Here is an 18,931-nt window from a genome sequence, read left to right on the forward strand (position 1 = left end):
CTGATCTTCAGCATTTTGAACAAACATCTGCTTTTTGCGACAGTGTTCTTTTAGTTTTTTTGCGATAATGAATACAAGTGTTTTTATTGATAATTTTGCATATGTACAGTTGTGATACATTCAATGAACTTTTTTCTCCATGCAGCGGCCTTGTTCGTCAAAGTTTGTATTTTGGAGTTAGAGAGTTGAGAGAGGGTTGTAACCATAACTAAAAGTAGCCTCCTTGACTGTAGTGGTCTTCATGGCCTTGGGAAGTTTTTTTTTTTTTTTTTTTTTTTTTAGTTTGTTCACCTCCCCAATGCCCGAGGGGGGCCACTACCGTCGAGGAGGCTACTCATTTTTTTGTGTTTTTTTTTTTTATTTTTATTTTTTAGTTGTTATTCGTGGTGCAACCCTCTCTCAACTCTTTAACTCCGAAACACGAACCTTGCCGAAAAGGCCGCTGCGCGGAGAAACTAAGTTGAATTTTAAAAAAAAATTATTTTGCAAGACCCTGCTGGGAAATACCATTCTTTTGATCAGTCAATTTTTTAAGATGCTTTGTCCGATTTTTAGACATCTTTTTTGCTTTATGACCACTTCCAACTTTTGTTTTTGGTCCTATGTTGTTCTCCTTTCTTTTTAGTATATTTTACAAAGTAAATTTTGGGATGTTTTCCATTTGAAAATGATTAACAATAAAGCTTTTATTCTCATATGGATGCAAATCCAAAAATGCGTACACTTATTTTCTAAGCAAATCTTTGTCAAAAGCCTTTGTTGTAAGTTCACATTGATGTCATATACTAAAACTGTTAAGAATTAAACATGTTTGAAAAGTTTATCTATTGCATTTGTAAAAGTCTATATATTGCATATATATAAGTCTATATATTGCATCTGTAAAAGTGTGTATAAAATCTGAGATGAGATTGAATTAAAAAACTTTTTTTCAATATTAATGCATGTGATTGTTCCAAGAAAGTATTTTCTAGTTTATAAGTAACTATAATAATTATGGTTGTTTTTTTTTTGTCTAAAAAACAACCATATAGTGTATAGTTATTATATTTTTTATAATTGTATATAGTTTTTACATTTATATTTAGAAGCTATCATCTCTAGTTTCATCAATCAATATTCATTCTAGTTGACTTTTGTCAATCAATACTCATTCTAGTTGACTTTAGTCAATCAATACTCATTCTAGTTGACTTTCGTCAATCAATACTCATTCTAGTTGACTTTTGTCAATCAATACTCATTCTAGTTGACTTTTCATTGAGGTTATTCACATTCAATTATTGTCAATACTTCCAGATACAAGTACTATAGACAAAATCTAAGAAATTGAAACTTGGCAACTGACTAATACCTTTGACAGTAGCTTTAAAATTAAATCAGTACTTCTACCACAATCAGTACTTCTACCACAAATCAGTACTTCTACCACAAACTTCTACCACAAATCAGTACTTCTACCACAAGGAAGAAAAAAAAAGTCAATAATCTGGAAAAATGGTTAGTAATGAAGAATGTGGCGATGTGGATCTGCAAACTTCAACTGCCGATACTGTTACAAGACTTCTAATGTAAGGTGTGCATGCCTTATCTGACCATTTGTATAAAATCTTGTTTTGACAACTTGCCCATGGCAGTTTGCATGTTTTGATAGTTTGCATGTTTTGAAGATGCATAGAAAATCCCAAAGTTTTAAAGTTTTTAAATAATTAAGTTTCAAAGTAATTAAGTTTGAATTAAATAACTTTGATCTTTTCTTAATTCTATTAACTTTTAAATTAAAAACTTGATAAATAACTTGATAAATAAACTTTTAAATTAAAAACTTGATAAACAAAAAGATTTTTGTAGTTTTATTATTTTATTTTCTCATTTGTTAAGATTATGAATTAAAATTATGAAAAAATAGTTTATGAATTTTTTTTTTTTTAATTTTTCTGTTTCTGCGCATTTTTAAAGTGCCCCAGTTATTAAAACATGCAAAGAGCTGTGGTCATGTTGTCAAAACTAAATATTATATGCATCATCAGATAAGTGTGTGACTGTGCATATCTCCTCAGCCTTCTAAATTATTTATGTTATTAAAGTTAGTAAACTAACTACAAATTAGTTCATTCATCATCAAAAAGATGCTGCTTAAAACATAGATACCTATATAGATACATACATATATACAGTGATACAGAGATACAACCCAGGTGACTTTATAAGTAATCAAAATTTATGGTAAAATTTACTTTTGAAAATACATTTGTAGTAAACTCGCTTGGATATGATGGGTTCTTTGGAACATTTATAAAACAAGTGTCATTTAATAAGTTCAAAATGACTGAAGTAGAATCCTTGATCTCAAAAGAAGATATGATAAAAATATTTTTTCCTTTCCAATTCTGAGTTCAAACTTATGTTTCAAAAACATCATTTCAAAGATATAACAGCAATGTTTTTTTTTATTATTTTTATGAACTAATTTTATTTTGTTATATTATCGTATATAGTATATATAAGTCTAAACCTGAGTTTTTTATTCATCATATTTGTGTAATTAAGTTTACAGAATATTTTCTTGATTCAACTTATCTAGCATAGGTTCTTAAGACAAAAAAAACATAAATTTAAAGACCTGTTTCTACTCACCCCATCTTGCCGTATGAGTAGAAACAAGTGTTTTTTTATTTTTTGAAGAAGTTAAAGTTTGTTAAAAATATTTTAATAACAGCACTACAGAACTATTTTTGGCCTTAGACTCAATCTTGTTGCTATTATTTTAATTTTTATATAAAATATTTATTTTATTTCTTTTGAGACTTGAGCTTTGTTATCTAATTAAATGCAGCAATATTCTTATTATTATTAATCTTTAAAATATTTCTACGCACCCTTATATGTGTGTGTATATAAGTGTTTCTACACACCCTTATATGTGTGTATATAAGTACTTCTTCACACCCTTATATGTGTGTATATAAGTACTTCTACACACCCTTATATGTGTGTATATAAGTACTTCTACACACCCTTATATGTGTGTGTATATAAGGTTTCCTAAATTATACTATGACTTTTAGTAAAGTAGTAATGATTTTAAATTAGGTTTGTAGTAAGGTTTTTCAAACTTTCTGGTAGATCTTAGAGAGGCTGATTCAATTAACTGCTGTAAAGTATATATACATATTTGTTTGTTTTTATACTTTATATTTATTTTGTTTTTAAAGATCGAACAGCAAAAGTATGGGATCTAACACAAAATGAAGAAATTTTGTCATTAAATCAGCATAAACGAGATGTAGGCGTTGTCAAATTTTCTCCTTTACGAAATGTTATCTTTACTGTCTATCAATCAACAATCAAGGTGAATTTTATTACTAATGATATAAGGTTTTAGAGATTTCAATATATTTGGTTTGAGAAATTTCGATTGTAATATACCTTGTTTATTGTTTTGTTTTACTAATAATTTAATATAATTATTTGAGAAACAAAAATATTTTTACGTACAAGCGCACACACACACACACACACACACACACACACACACACACACATGCGCAGCTTTTATTGAACTGAATTTTTTCATAAAAATGTTTTCATTCTTGGTAGTGCTAAATGATAAGTGTTGGTTTTAAGTTGAGTTTTTTATTTGTAGCTTTGGGATCTTAGGAAAGGCTCAGTGATAAAAACATTGGGGTATGATTTTTTTTTTTTTAGTAGTTGTATTTTTATTATTATTCATATATATATTTATATATATATATATATATATATATATATTCAGTTTTATTATATTTATACACTCCTGTATAAATTATTATATCATTTTGTTACAATTTTGACATAACTAAAGATTTTAAAAAATAATTTTTTTATTAACTAAAAGTAACCTCAATCATTTTTGTTCTATATTTAAAAAATTAAAATATAGAAGACTATATTCTAAAAAGTTTTGCAGACAGTGATTGCTGTGTGACAGTGAGTGACTATATGTATCAGTAACACTTGTGCATAGAATTTATTAATGACCTTGGGAAAGTGAATAACAAAAAAAAGTTGTTGCAATGTTGTGGTAACAATCTTTCTGAGTACTATACTTTACCACTTTCAGATTAACTTTCACAAAAATATATACAAACAGAGTTAGCACTTGCTAAAGTTGCCTTTTTATTGTGTTTGGAATTTTCTTATTCCTGATTCTCTGACATCCACCTCTACAAATATATTGTTTGTCCTTGTATAGAATACTGTATTATATTTAGGCTGGTTCTTACAATCTTTTCAATTCTTTTCCTGATCTTAACCTCTTTTCTTTGCTTTCAGTTAACTTAAAAACCTAAAAAGTTTGCAATTTTGTGGTAAATTCTTTACAAAAAGTGTTTTTAGTATCCAATTCCATTTAGAATACATAAGTTTGTATTATATATGGCAAATGTTAAATTCTAGTATTATTAATGTATCATCCAATATATTCTGCAGATCGTTTTTTTTTTTAATTCTGATTCACTTCCAACAAGGGTGCAACCACTCACTATTAAGTTGGAAATTACTATTAAAAAAGAGAATAAAGTTAAAGAGCAAGGAAACAGTTGACAGAAGACTTGAAAAGTTATAGGTTGTGTGAGTTAGGAAAACATGAATATGGAAGAGAATTCCAAAGAGTTGAAGTGCAGGAAATAAAAACTAGGCGGACTAAAGTTTTTACAGCCTGCAGGAACAGATACAGTAAAAAATGAGACTTTGCTAAGTGATGAGTCAAGCGAGAATGAGTTTTAGTTGATGGAACTATGGTAGCTCCTTTGAGCAGCGGCCATGATAGTATTTTAAAAAAGGAAAAAAAGAGAGACAACTTTACAACAATGGGAGAGTGTCTCAAGTTTGGCAGATAGGCCGGGTTTACCAACTATGTTTACAATACGTTTTTGAACCTTGTCTAGGAGAGAAAGAGCATCATTAGAAAATAGTAAATGACTGGGGCCTTGGCCCCGTCCCCGGCTAAAAATAAAACTTTTTTCAGCCCCGGCAAATTGTAAGATTTAGCAGGAGTTGATAGCCAGGACTAGAAAAAAATTTATAATACTTAATCTATTACAATTTTATGCTTACATTTACTATTTATAAAATACTGGCATACATTTTGAAACTCTAATTTACTTCCAACAAGATTGAGAGCAACCACTATTAAGGTATAAGTTACTTTAAAATAGAGAATAAGTTAAAATACTAGGAAACGGTTAACTGAAGACTTAAAAAGCTGTAGGTTGTATAAAAAAGAAAAACATGAAGGTGGCTAAGAGTTATACAGGTTTTTTTAATGTGCAAGGAAAAAAACTGGATTAATAAAAGTTTTTACAACATGAAGGGACAGATACAGTAAAATAATGTTGAATAAGAACCAAGCAAGAATGAGTTTTGGTTTATCGTAATAGAGATGATGGCTCGTTTGAGCATTGACCATGATGGTATTTGTAGAAAAAAGAAAGAAATGCAACCTTACAACAATAGGAGAGTGGCTCAAGCTTGGCAGATAAAGCAGGTTTAATTTAACGTTTACAACATTTACAATGTGCTTTTAGACTTCGTCTGAGAGTAAGAGTGTTGTTATTCGTCAGTATAGGAATACCAACAATGTTGCAATATTTGTTTGCATTAAATAAATGAGTTTGTTGACTAGCAAAAATCGTGGATTTTAAGTCTAGAATTTAAATCCATAAACTACTGCAAACTTTAGGCTGCTACAGAAGAGAGATCAGATAAAAATTGGCTTCTTGTTCTAAGCAATCAAAAAGTGAAGATTTTTGGTCAAGAGTATAGAGTTGAGTCGTCAGCAAATAGAGCCACTTTAGATGTAAAATTTTCATGTAGATTGTTATTGTAGATAAGAAACAATACAGAAGCAAAGATAGAACCTTATGGTACCCTTAAAGTTTCTTGAAATAAAGAAGAGTGTAGGCCTTCAAGAATAACTTTAATACTGCTGTTAGAAAGAAATAATTTAATAATCTCAAAACCATTATATAAAGAAACTAATAATAGAGTGAAGACTAATCATAGGATAGTTAAGGAGGTCAATGAGTTTTTTAGAGTTTTGAAAAATTAGAACCACTTATTTAACACTTTTTAAAAGTGAAAAATTGAAGAGAGTTCTGGATAACGCTTTTTTAAGATCATGATGAAAATCTTATCTGAAGCACAAACTGTAGAAGTGTTTAATTGAGAATTAACTTTAGCATTGGAAGCCAGGGTGATTTGGATGTTTAACAATGAGTTTTATCTGTTTAACTGGCAGGAAGAGTATTTAATTAGATTCAAGAGTCAAATTAGAGTAAGATTTTTTTGAAAATAACTCTGCTTTATTCTGGGGAGAAGTAAAAAGATCAGACCCATGAATTAGAGATTAAATGTTAGGGTTAGTTTATGGATTAAATGTTAGGGTTTTAGGGTTAGTTTATTAAATGTTAGGGTTAGTTACTTTAGTTAATGACATTGTTGAAGACTAACCAAAAGTCTCTAGATCCTAACATCTGATATAAGATTTAGTAAACTGAGAATAGCAGAGCTTAACATCAGACAGGACCTTTTTACTTTCACTTTTTGGAATAAAAAAAGGACATTTGTTCTTAAAAGAGATGTTCTAGTTTAAAATATGAAAAAATGATTAATGTTTAATAAAGCAACTGCTCAAGATGGTGAAAAATGTGGAGTAGAGTGAGGCTTGACTTAAAATTGAAGAGTAGGAATAAAAGCTTCCAAACTTTTAATCCAGAAGAAATAAAAGCTTCCGAAATGTGTTTTATGCATACATATTATGGATATAAACATATATGTTTGCTATTTATTTAGATGCTGGCATACAATATCCTTTCATATTTATTTAAGCTTTAGTATTTATATGGTATAGTATTTGCCAAAAGAAAAGATGAATTTTGAATAAAAAAATATGCTTTAGGATGTATAAATGTTTATGCAGCCCCGGTCACAAACCCAGCTCCAGCTATATTTTATCAAACCTGGCCCCAGCCCTGGTCAAATATCAACCCTGGTCACTTACTATTAGAAGAACCAGCCCAAATATGACAACAGTATTCCATACAGGGACGGATAAGAGATTTGTAGAGGCAGAGAATGTAATCAGGAGTAAGAAAACGGCAAGCACACTAAAGAGAAGAAACCTTAGCAGATGCTAATTTAGCAATCGATTGTATATATGGTTTTCATGAAAGGTCAGTAGTGAACAGTAATTCAAGAAGATATAAAGAAGAGGACTCAGTAAGAGGTTTACCATTCATTAATATAGGAATGTCGACAGTATTGCAATACTTGTTTGCAGTAAACAGCTGAGTTTTGTTGGAGTTAAAATTCACAAGCCACTGCAAGCCCCAATCTGTTACAGAAGTGAGATCAGATTGGAGATCGGCTGCCTGTTCTAAGCGATCAAAAAGAAAAGACTTTTTGTCAAGACAGCAGTATAAAGTTGAGTCATCAGCAAAAAGAGCTATTTTAGATATGAGGTTGTCAGAAAGATCATTAATGTAGATAAGAAACAAAACAGGACCATGTATAGAACCTTGAGGCACCTCAGAAATTGCTGGAAATGAAGAAGAGTGTTTGTTGTTGAGGATGACTTTAATAATGCAGTTAGAAAGAAATGATTTGATAATCTCAAAAACTTTCCCAGATACACCATATGAAGCAAGTATAAGGAGAAGACCAGTATGCCAAACTTTGTCAAATGCTTAAGATACGTCAAGAGTAATAGCCCTAGCTTCTCCGCCTCCATCTAATGTGTGATGCTGCTGAAGATTTTCCAAAAGTCTCTAGAACTCATATTGTGATATAAGATATCAGATTTAGTAAACTAAGGATAATGGAACTTAGCATCAGTCAGCACCTTTTTACATAGATTTCTTTCAATAATTAACAGCCGTTTGTTCTCAAGAGAGTTGTTGTTTTAAAAAAGATAAAAAAATGGTTACAATTCGATATAGCAGCTGCACAAGAGGGTGAACACCATTGAATAGAATGGGCTTGACTTGGAACCGACAAGAAGGAATAAAAACTTCCATTCCTGCATGAATCCAGGAGGTTACATAGGAGACGCATTTATAAGCTGAGAGAGAAAAGACATCAGCCCAAGGACTAACATAAAGAAATTCTTGAAAAGAATCCCAATCAGCTTTAAGGTAGTAGTAAGTAGTGAAATGATAGGGTGAGTCCAAAGAAGAAGTAAGATATGAAAGATATATAGAGATCATTGCATGGTAAGAACCAGCTGAGGGAGAAAAAGGAGAAACTGAACACAGGCTAGGGTTAGAGATCAAATCAAGGAGTGAAGGTAAACAGTTAGAGTTTTCAGGAAAATGAGTCACAAAGTTAACTATTGTATCATCATCATATGGTATGTACTTAAGATCTTGTACTGTAAACTTTCTGGTTTTTAAAAAAGGATTAACATAAAGTTTTGTGTTGATGATTAATTCTAAAGGGAAAATCTGTTTTTAAAAAGAAATTACGAGTTCTAGAATGATGGGTTAGGAAAAAAATTATGCCATCATGCCTGATTTTTTATTTGTAGTTTTATTATGATGATTTTATACAGCATTATTTGCTTTTTCTTGTGCATAATTTCTTTAACCTCTCAATCTTCAGAGTATTTGACGTTTATCACTAACACGTTAACATTATTACTAACATATTAACATTGGTATTAATATTGATGGCTCATTGTATTGAAATCATCATCATCTGAAAAGCCTGAAATATTTTCTTCAGACAAATCATCATCATCTGAAACTTATTAATTTTTTTAAAAGTAATAAGTTTTTATTTTGTTTTTCCTTTTTTCCATTTACCATTTTCCATTCACTGTATTTTGTTGTGTTGTTCAAAGATTTTTGTGTTTTTAATATTTAAAATATTAATTTTTTTGCTAATTCTTAAATATTGTTGCTATAGTAGTGGATTATTACAGTCAATGAGTGATGCTAGCATTATGGATCTAGGTTTGAATTCCCAGGGTACTGTTTTATATTCTGCTATTGGAAACATTGTCAAAATGATCGACTTGCGCACGTAATATTTTCAATGTTATTATATGTGTTTTAGAAAGATTTTTAAGTTTATTAGAACTTAAAAAGATGACATAAAATTTTTTCTCAAAATTTCTAGATATAGCACTATTGGTAAATTGACTGGACATACTGGAGCTGTTACATGTTTGTTAGTAGCAGAAACAGGTCATAATCATGACAATATTATCACTGGTTCAAAAGATCATTCTATTAAAGTAAGTTTAAACTTTTTGATTGAAATTTTTCATATTATAAGAAAAACTGTTTGTCTTTACATATATATATATATATATATATATATATATATATATATATATATATATATATATATATATATATATATATATATATATATATATATATATATATATATTCACACAGTTTTAACTTATATATATATTTTTTTTGAATATTATATAGTTTTAATTTTTATATTTTTTAAGATTTCAAGTCTAAGCAAATTTAATTGAATTATTTTTAAAAAATTATTTATTTTTTTTAAACTGTATTTATCTCCCAAAAAAGGTTACTACAGTGAAAGAGGCTACAAGGACTAAAAGGAGACTACACTTTTTTTCTTATAATTGTTGTTACAGCACTCAAGACAGGGTCTTGATAAACAATGCTGCTGCGCAGTAAAACATGTTAAGTGTGGTACTACAGGGAGATGGTAGTTGTTCAAGTTGTTTATAGGATTTCAAAGTCATTGAGCACAACTACTTTTTTAACATGATTATACTCATCACAGAAGGTGAAGATGTTTTTCTCTGAAATACAACAGGGTTTGTTTTAGATTCAAACATAAATCTATGCCTGGGTGTTAAATTTATGGTAATCTGGTGTTTGACTGGGCTGGTCTGTCTGATGTAAGTTACAAGACTTTACTGTACAACGTAAACAGAGCAGACTTACGCACATTCCTATATGCAAATATTGCTAAATATATCACTTTTGTTTGTTTGTTTTTTTGTTGTTTTTTTGTTGTTGTTTTTATATAGATTTTTATTCATTGATATAAGCTTAAATCCATCTTTTTTGCATAATTTTTTTTTAAACAATTGGTCTATAGGTGTATGTATATTTTTATGTATACATTTACTTTTCTGACACTCCATATCATTTTGCATTTATTTTTTAATTTTGCTATCTATTTTTCTAATATATATTTTGCTATAATTTGTGTTTTTTTTTTAAGTCTCTCATAGTTAATAAGTATGAATCTTCGTTCTGTAATAGTTGATCAAATTGGCTCTTAAATAAATTTGTTTTTTAAAAGTAATTTAATCAACAAATCTCTAACATAAATAAGAAACATCTCTATACACATCTCTAAACAAAGATCAATGAGACTTTATAAGACTTTTGTCTCATAAAGGCAGTTTATAGTTATTTCTTTTTCTTTTTTTTCTTTTTTTCTTGTATATACAAATATTAAATACATATACAAATATTAAATGACATGATTTTAAGACAAATAAATAAAAAAATTTAAATAAGTTGTATAACTAAATAAAAAAACAGAAATTTAAATATTTAAAACATAAAAATTTGCTTTGTTTGATAACTAATTTTTCGCTGAGGCATTGCTTCACTGTTTGCGTATATCTACTTATTTATTGCATTTAGCAATCCATTGTTTTGTGTGACTATTTGCCAAATATGTATGCCTTAATTGTAAATAATAAAGTTTATTCAATTATTTTAAATAATTAGGAAAAGATAAAATAAAAGTGTAAAAAAGTATAAATTTAATTTATTAAAGTTGCAAAAAAATTTTTACAATAATAGGTTTTTCTTTGTTTTTGTTTTTTTATTTATTCTGCACATTTTTTTTAACTTTATTTACTTTCATTTGTAGTTATAACTATATTTATTTATTAATTAATTATAGACTAAAAAGAAAAATATTGCATTGCTGAAATTTAATTAATTGTGTGCTACAATTTTTTTGCAATTATTGTGTTAATAAAAGTTAATAATAAAATGTTATTAAATGTGACAATTTTTTTCTTAAAACCTAATGATCACATCTTACTTGTCTGTGGTTGTTCATTCCAAAGTTATATCTGCTAAGTAATTTAAACTTATATGATTTAGATTTTTGAAGTAGTGGATGATGTTTCATCAAGCCAAGTAATTTTTTTTTAAGTTGTTTTTACAATTTTTGATTTAATTTACAATTAATTTGAGGTGAATAATTTTTCCCTCTGTAAATCTATCTTCTACTTTTGGACTAAAAAGTCAAGAAAAATGCGTTTAAATGCTTTTAGATGCCTCGTCAAAATTTGGAGCCACCTCATTATGATGGTGTACAATCACTTGCAATGAAAGATAAATATTTGTTTAGTGGGTCTCGAGACAATACAATAAAGCGTTGGAATTTCACTAACCATCGTTTAGAAGAGGTTCCATATTATTTAGTTTCTGTGTTATGTTCAAGAAGTTCCATTTTTACATACTATTTTGTAAAAAATTTGTAAATGTCATTAAAAAAACTATACATAAATATTGTTCTTTAAATTACTTTTAATATGTTCTGTGTTTAGAGTTTTTCTTGAATAATAAAAGTAAATAATAATTGACTTTATAATTTCAGCATCTTACAGCAGCACATAAAGATTGGGTTACAGCTTTAAATTTTATACCAAATGAAAATATACTTATTAGCTCTGATAGAAGAGGCGTTGTAAAATTATGGAATGCAAACACTTGTAAATTAGCAGGTATATCACTTGTAAATTAGCATATATATATATATATATATATATATATATATATATATATATATATATATATATATTTTTTTTTTTCAACCATCAGCCATGTTGACTAGTGTGTTAATATAATTCAAAATATTTTATTAAAAGGTTCTGTTTAGTAGAAAAAAATGTGTTAAGAATAATTAACGTTGTAAGATTATTGAGTATGAAAATGATGAGGAAATTATATATAAATATTAATAGTTTGCAAGAGAAAAAAATGTTAAAAGTTAACTTTAGCTATCAGACTAAATATCAGTTATGAAATTAACTAACTGTAAGTTATAAAATTTTTTAGCATTTTATGAAACAGTTTTATGTTAAGAATGTATTGATTATTTTTATCTTTTTATTTTTTTTTTTTTTTGATCTGTTAGTTATTCAGTCTAATGATTTATATATATATATATATATATATATATATATATATATATATATATATATATATATATATATATATATATATATATATATTAGTAGAAAATCACTTAACAAAAATTTTTTTCCATTTTACACTGTGTTTCATCAACAAAGATTCATCAGAAATCAATTTCAGAAGATTCATTTCTGATGAATCTTTGTTGATGAAACACAGTGTAAAATGGAAAAAAAAAATTTTTAAGTGATTTTCTACTAATATATAGTTGCTCTGTTCTTTTAAGAACATTGAGCACTCTATTGTGTAGAATACTTTTTAAAGTTGTTTAAATATATATATATATATATATATATATATATATATATATATATATATATATATATATATATATATATATATATATATATATATATATATATATATAATATATATATATATATATATATATATATATATATATATATATATATATATATATATATATATATATATATATATATAACTGCACAGCTTTAAAAATAATTGAAAAAACTTTCTCAAAGTTTTTACTAGAAAAAATCCTTACCATTTTTAACAAACATGCTAGACTCATAACTTGGCATAGTGAGGGCCTTAATAAACTAATACCTTTTGGATGCAAAGCCATTGCAATCCCCTATCTATTTTAGTCTTATTTTTAAACTCAATCCCAATTAAATTGTAAAATAACATTAATTGCTAGGATAAACATTTTTTGTTTTTGTTCTCAGCTGTTTGTAACTTTTAAAATTGAAAAAACGTTTTTTTCAAGAAATAGTTGCAAAATGATTTAATGTAAGCCTCATTGTAAAACATTCATTGTCAAATCATCAGCCGAGAACCAAGAGGTTGTCAGCCAAGTATCAAGAGGTCATCAGCCAAGTACCACATTTTCCACATTTTCTGTTTTTTCTGTTGTCAATATTTGTTGAGTATTTGTCCAATAAATCTAGTCTCAAGAATGATACAACTTTTAAAAATATTTTTAAAATATTTTAAAGACCATAAGTTGGACATTCCGGCAGAAAGTCTTTACAAATTAAATTTTAAAATTTGATTTTCTTGGAAACACAAAAAACGGACATAAGCCCTCTTGGTTCTCAACTGACGAAATGGTAAAGAGCTAGTCTGTGACTAAATTTCCAGCTTTTTTTCTATTAAATGTGTTAATGTTTTAAATGTTAAAGTTCTTTTGTCTTGAAAGTTTAAATATTTAAAATTAGTAAAAAGTTGAATCCAGAAGCATATCTCATTTTTTGTAAATGCACCTGTAGATTGTAAAACAACCCCTGCTTTTTTTGTAACAAGAATAATGCAGAATAAAATAATGTTAATATATTTATTTTGTCAGTGTATTTAATATGGACTGTTTTAAAGATCTGGATTTAAGAACTTAAATTAAAAAAACAGCCTCTCCTTAAGATTTAAGTGGGCTGTTTTTTAGATCTGGGTTTAGCAATACCAAACTCATCAAAAGGTCTACACATTTTAAACACCTAAACCATCAAGATGTCTACATTTTTTTAACATGCAACCCATCGAGCACATTTTTATTATAGCATATATATAATAAAGAAAAAAAATGTTTAGAATGACATAAAAGAGGTTCACAGGCTTCTAAAACAGCTCTAACAATATTACCAATGTGTTGTTTTTTCTTTAAATTAAGTTTTTTTTCTTTTAATTCTATTTTTTTGAAGTTAAAAAAAATAGAAAAATCAATTCTGACAAGGACATTACTTGCAAGAACTTAAAAGAGACAAAAACAGAGGTTCACAAGTAAAACAATTGCATGCATTATTAGAGTCTACTTGATCAGATTCATATTTTCAATGATAGTGTGAGAAGAAGCTCTGGTGTTGGCACTCAGTACTTTTACGAGTGATTGTTGTTATAAGCTTTGTTATATTTGTTATTGTTGTTATATTTTTCTATTTTTTTGCTAAAATCTTTCATCTATTATTGTTACTAAAATCAGCAATAGAATAGAAAGAGTCAAATTCATGTTGATTGTCAGAATATCAGATTTCTTAAGTTTTTAAATTTAATGCAGGGTGAAAAAAAATGTGTCGTTTTGTTTCCAAGTGCTAAAATTTTTGAGAAGGAATTTTAGACAATATTTAGATTGATTATAATAATGTAACTGTTGACATAAGCCACTTTTCAGTTAAACTAGACTAAAATATGAATTTGAAACTGGATTTAAATTAACAGAAAAAGCTCGTGAAATATATTAGCAAGATTGTGACGAGGTGTCAGAGAATGTTAGTGATACTCCAAGTTAACAAATAATCTAAATGAGAAATATCTTTGGAATATTTCTGGCTTAGATTAATAAATAACACAGGTCTACAGAAAAAAACTTTTTTTCTGTTGCATGAGATATTTAAACTGATTTTTATGTATTTTTAAACGCTGAATCCAAATATAAAGTCTGTTTTTGTTGGCAAGCTCTAGTTTTTTTGCAATAACCAATTTATGAATTTTTTTTTTAATTATGGTTTTCATAGGTATTTTTATTCAATAGTTATTAACAAAAGTAACCATGTCATTGTTTTTATTAGATCAAATGTATAATATGATGGCTTCTTCAAATCAACATAAGTGCAGGCATAATCCTAACTCATTCTGTTATATCTGTGGTTGCTATGCACTTGTTCAACAAAGGCGAAATATTACTAATTTTGTAAAACTAGCATATAAATTGTATTTTGATATTAAACTTGGCAACCAAGACAAAAAGTGGGCTCCGCATATTGTGTGTCATATTTGTGAAGAAAGTCTTTAAGATTGGGCGAAAGGAAAATGAAAGAATTTACCTTTTGGAGTCCTCATGGTTTGGTGGGAACCGCTAAATCACTTTGACGACTGCTGTTTTTTGTCTTTTTGATACTACTGGTATTAGCAAAATAAAGAGGCAAAAAATAGCTTAGCCCAATATTCCTTCTACTATTAGACCAGTTTAATGAGATTTAACCCTTAATGAGATTTAACCCTTTAGGTCAGATCAGGTTATCCTGCTACTGGTAACATGTAACCCAGTACAATCTGCTTCATGTCTTGCTGCCTTGTAGGATACGCCTTTTTAGGCAAAGGCTAGGAGATGCCAACTCTGATTTAAAACACCCCCTGCCTAAAACACCCCCTGCCTTGGGGCTCTTGGTTGAGTAAAGGCTAGAGATGGTGTCTCGACAAAAATACTCATCTTGGGCAGATGTTAAATGCGCCCGGCTACTGTCTTCCTAGGCAAAGACTTAAGGGGTAAACAGATTCTATCTGTTGACCAGCCTCGCACCCCTTCTTCTTCTATTAGGCTGGCACAGATGTATTTTTAATACATTGTTTCCAGTTTAGGATGTTGAATGCTGGATTGGAAACTGGATCTTGACTCAATGCATGGGTTTTGCTTGTGTCTCTGTTTTTATGACTAGGCAACCCATTCTATTATCTCCTAATGAGGGTACAGCTCTAAAACTCAGTTTTATGGTTCTGAGGCCGGCTGGTAATCAGGTTTCCCGAACTCTGTGGTAGCTCTCAGAGAGGCTGATTCCATCAACAGCTGAAAATATCAAAGTATTAACAGTGTCATGTTGTGCATGGATAGTGTCCCTGTTTGTACTTTTGGTGTGCATTGCGGAGGCCACATTTGGAGTCCTTTGTTATGGCTTAGGGTTTATTAGTGGTAATGAGGCAATTGCTTGGGCTATTAAATGGTGTTCTGAGTACTATCTATGCTTTGAGTCAAGTTCCTCAATCTAATTTAAAAATGAATAAGTACCAAAAACTATAAAACACAAAAAACCATCATCATCACCAAGTTCTCTAAGCCTATCATTCACTAATATTCTTGGTCTTTGAAGTAACTTTTCTTCTGTTGAGTCTTATCTCTTGCAAAATTCACCAGACCTACTTGCTCTTTGTGAGACTAATTTGAGTTCGGCTGTCTCATCTTGTGATTGTAGTGTTGATGGTTATCTTCCTTTAATTCGTAAAGACTCCAATAGTCACATGCTTGGCCTGGGCATTTACATTTGTAAGAATTCACCCATTTGTCGTAAAACTAGGTTTGAATCCACAGACTACTCTTTCATGTGCTTTCGTTTAGCACCACTTCACTCTATTGCCTTTCTCTTTGTTCTATATCGCTCTCCTTCATCTCAAGACTGCACTCTTTTTGACGTTATTTCTGATCATATTGACCAAGCCCTCTCTCTTTATCCATCAGCTAATATAGTTGTTGTTGGTGACTTTAATGCTCACCACTCTGAATGGCTTGGCTCTAGTTTACTTGCAGTGACTCTTAGTCACTTGCAGTGACTCTGCAGGCATTAAAGCCCACAACTTTTACCTTTCTCAATCCGTAACTCAAATAGTCAACTTTCCAACTCGCTTTCCTGACAACCCGAATCATTTACCTTCTCTACTCGACTTATGTCTTGTTTCTGATCCTAGTCAGTGCTCAGTTTCTCCACATTCCCCCTTAGGTGCTTCTGATCACAGTTTGATCTCTTTAAAACTAATATCTCATTCATCACCTGAATCCCCCTATTATCGAACCTCTTACAACCACAGTAAAGCTGACTGGGATTCTTTCCGTGATTTTCTTCGTGATGGCACTTGGGTAGAAATCTTTTGTCTTCCTGTCGACAAATGTGCTTCTTACATAACTTCGTGGATTCAGGCTGGCATTGAATCTTTTGTTCCCTCTCGACGATTCCAGGTCAAGCCTCACTCTCCTCCATGGTTTTCCTCACGCCGTGCTGCTGCGATTGCCAATCGAAACCGTTACTTCCATATTTATCAGCAAAACAACTCTCCAGAAAACAGATGTCTGTTTATTACTGCTAAAAACAATTGTAAAAAAGTTTTGTCTAACGCCAAAACCCGCTATTCTCAGGTCATGAAATCTCGTATATCATCTCAAAAATCAGGCTCTCGTGACTTCTGGAGAATCTTTAATAGTATCAATAATAAGGGCAAATCTTTAATTCCACCTCTCTTGTATGGTTCAGACTTTGTCACCTCACCTAAAGACAAAGCTGAATTGTTTGCTAAAAACTTTTCATCAATATCATCTCTTGATTCCACTAGTTGCGTTCTACCCGATATTGCCAACAAACAGGTTGATCCATTGCTTGACATTCATATCACTCCAGCTTCTGTATCTAAAGTGATTTCCTGCCTAGACTCTTCTACAGCTTGTGGCCCGGACAACATACCTGTTATTGTCTTGCAGAAGTGTTCTCCGGAGCTGTCGTCTCTACTCTCAAAACTATTCAACAAGTGCTTATCAGAGTCTTGTTTTCCAGCCTGCTGGAAAGCAGCATCTGTTATCCCTATCTTCAAAAATTCTGGAGAGCGATCTGATTCGTCTAACTACCGTCCCATAAGTCTTCTTCCTATCATAAGCAAAGTTTTTGAATCTTTGATTAACAAACACTTAGTTTCTCATCTTGAATCTAATAACTTACTTTCTGACCATCAATATGGATTTCGATCTTCTCATTCTACAGCTGATTTGCTAACAGTAATAACTGATAGGTTTTATCGTGCATTAGATGAAGGTGGAGAGGTTAAGGCCATCGCACTTGACATTTCAAAAGCTTTTGACAAAGTTTGGCATGCTGGTCTTCTCCATAAGCTTTCTTCTTATGGTGTATCCGGCAACATCTTTAAGATTATTGAATTCTTCTTTTCCAATTGTAGCATGAAAGTTGTTCTCGATGGACAGCATTCTTCTTCTTATTGTGTAACTTCAGGGGTTCCTCAAGGTTCTATCCTTGGCCCTATACTCTTTTTAATTTACATTAACAATCTTCCAGATATTTTTACATCTAAGGTGGCATTGTTTGCTGATCCTACCATTTATTCTTGTCATGATAAGAAACCAACACTCTCTGATTGCTTGGAGGGGGCATTTGAGCTTGAAAAGGATCTCACTTCTGCTACAGCATGGGGCTCACAGTGGCTGGTGAACTTTAATTCAGATAAAACTCAATTTTTTTCAGCCAATCGTTATTGCAATAATTTAGATCTTTTTATATTTATGAACAGTGATGTACTCGATGAGTCATCTACTCTTCATCTTCTAGGATTAACTCTTACTTCCGATCTTTCTTGGAAACCATATATCAAATCAGTTGCAAAATTAGCATCTGCTAAGGTTGTATCTCTTTATCGAGCTCAACACTTTCTTACTTTGGATTCTATTCTCTATCTCTATAAATCTCAAATCCGGCCTTGTATGGAATACTGTTGCCATATCTGGGGCGGTTCTTCTAATGATGCCTTTTCTCTTTTAGACAAGGTGCAAAAACGCATTGTAAACATAGTTGGACCTGCTTTTGCAGCCAACCTCCAACCATTGTCACATCATCGTAATGTTGCTTCTCTTTCTCTTTTCTACAAATACTATAATGGGCACTGCTCTAAAGAGCTAGCATCTCTTGTGCCATCTACTAAAATTCATTCTCGTGTTACTCATCATTTAATTAAGTGTCATCCTTTTTCTGTGACTGTTCCTAAGTGCTCCAAAAACGCTTATTCGTCTAGTTTTTTTCCTCGAACATCAGCTCTTTGGAATTCGCTTCCTTTATCTTGCTTTTCTGATTCATATAATTTGCAATCCTTTAAGTCGTCCATCAATCGTTATCTTGCTTTACAATCTTCATCTTTTTTATTTCAGTAACTTCCAACTTTAATTAGTGGCTGCC

At 30.0% G+C, this 18,931-nt stretch overlaps 1 protein-coding gene across 2 annotated transcripts in view; it reads left to right on the forward strand.

Annotated features, from left to right (window-relative positions):
* The window catches only part of LOC136071790 (kinesin-like protein KIF21A), an 89,493-nt gene that overhangs the window by 64,841 nt on the left and 5,721 nt on the right, over positions 1 to 18,931 (forward strand). For both annotated transcript variants that reach the window (XM_065797081.1, XM_065797082.1), the window contains 7 exons: positions 3,216 to 3,352; positions 3,647 to 3,687; positions 8,947 to 9,063; positions 9,160 to 9,277; positions 11,160 to 11,195; positions 11,333 to 11,467; positions 11,659 to 11,785. In XM_065797081.1, the coding sequence (XP_065653153.1) occupies positions 3,216 to 3,352; positions 3,647 to 3,687; positions 8,947 to 9,063; positions 9,160 to 9,277; positions 11,160 to 11,195; positions 11,333 to 11,467; positions 11,659 to 11,785 (711 nt within the window). The remainder of the gene's footprint in view (positions 1 to 3,215; positions 3,353 to 3,646; positions 3,688 to 8,946; positions 9,064 to 9,159; positions 9,278 to 11,159; positions 11,196 to 11,332; positions 11,468 to 11,658; positions 11,786 to 18,931) is intronic.

The sequence above is a fragment of the Hydra vulgaris genome, chromosome 05 (genome assembly GCF_038396675.1).
Source record: "Hydra vulgaris chromosome 05, alternate assembly HydraT2T_AEP".
In the NCBI taxonomy this organism is placed as follows: Eukaryota; Metazoa; Cnidaria; class Hydrozoa; order Anthoathecata; family Hydridae; genus Hydra; species Hydra vulgaris.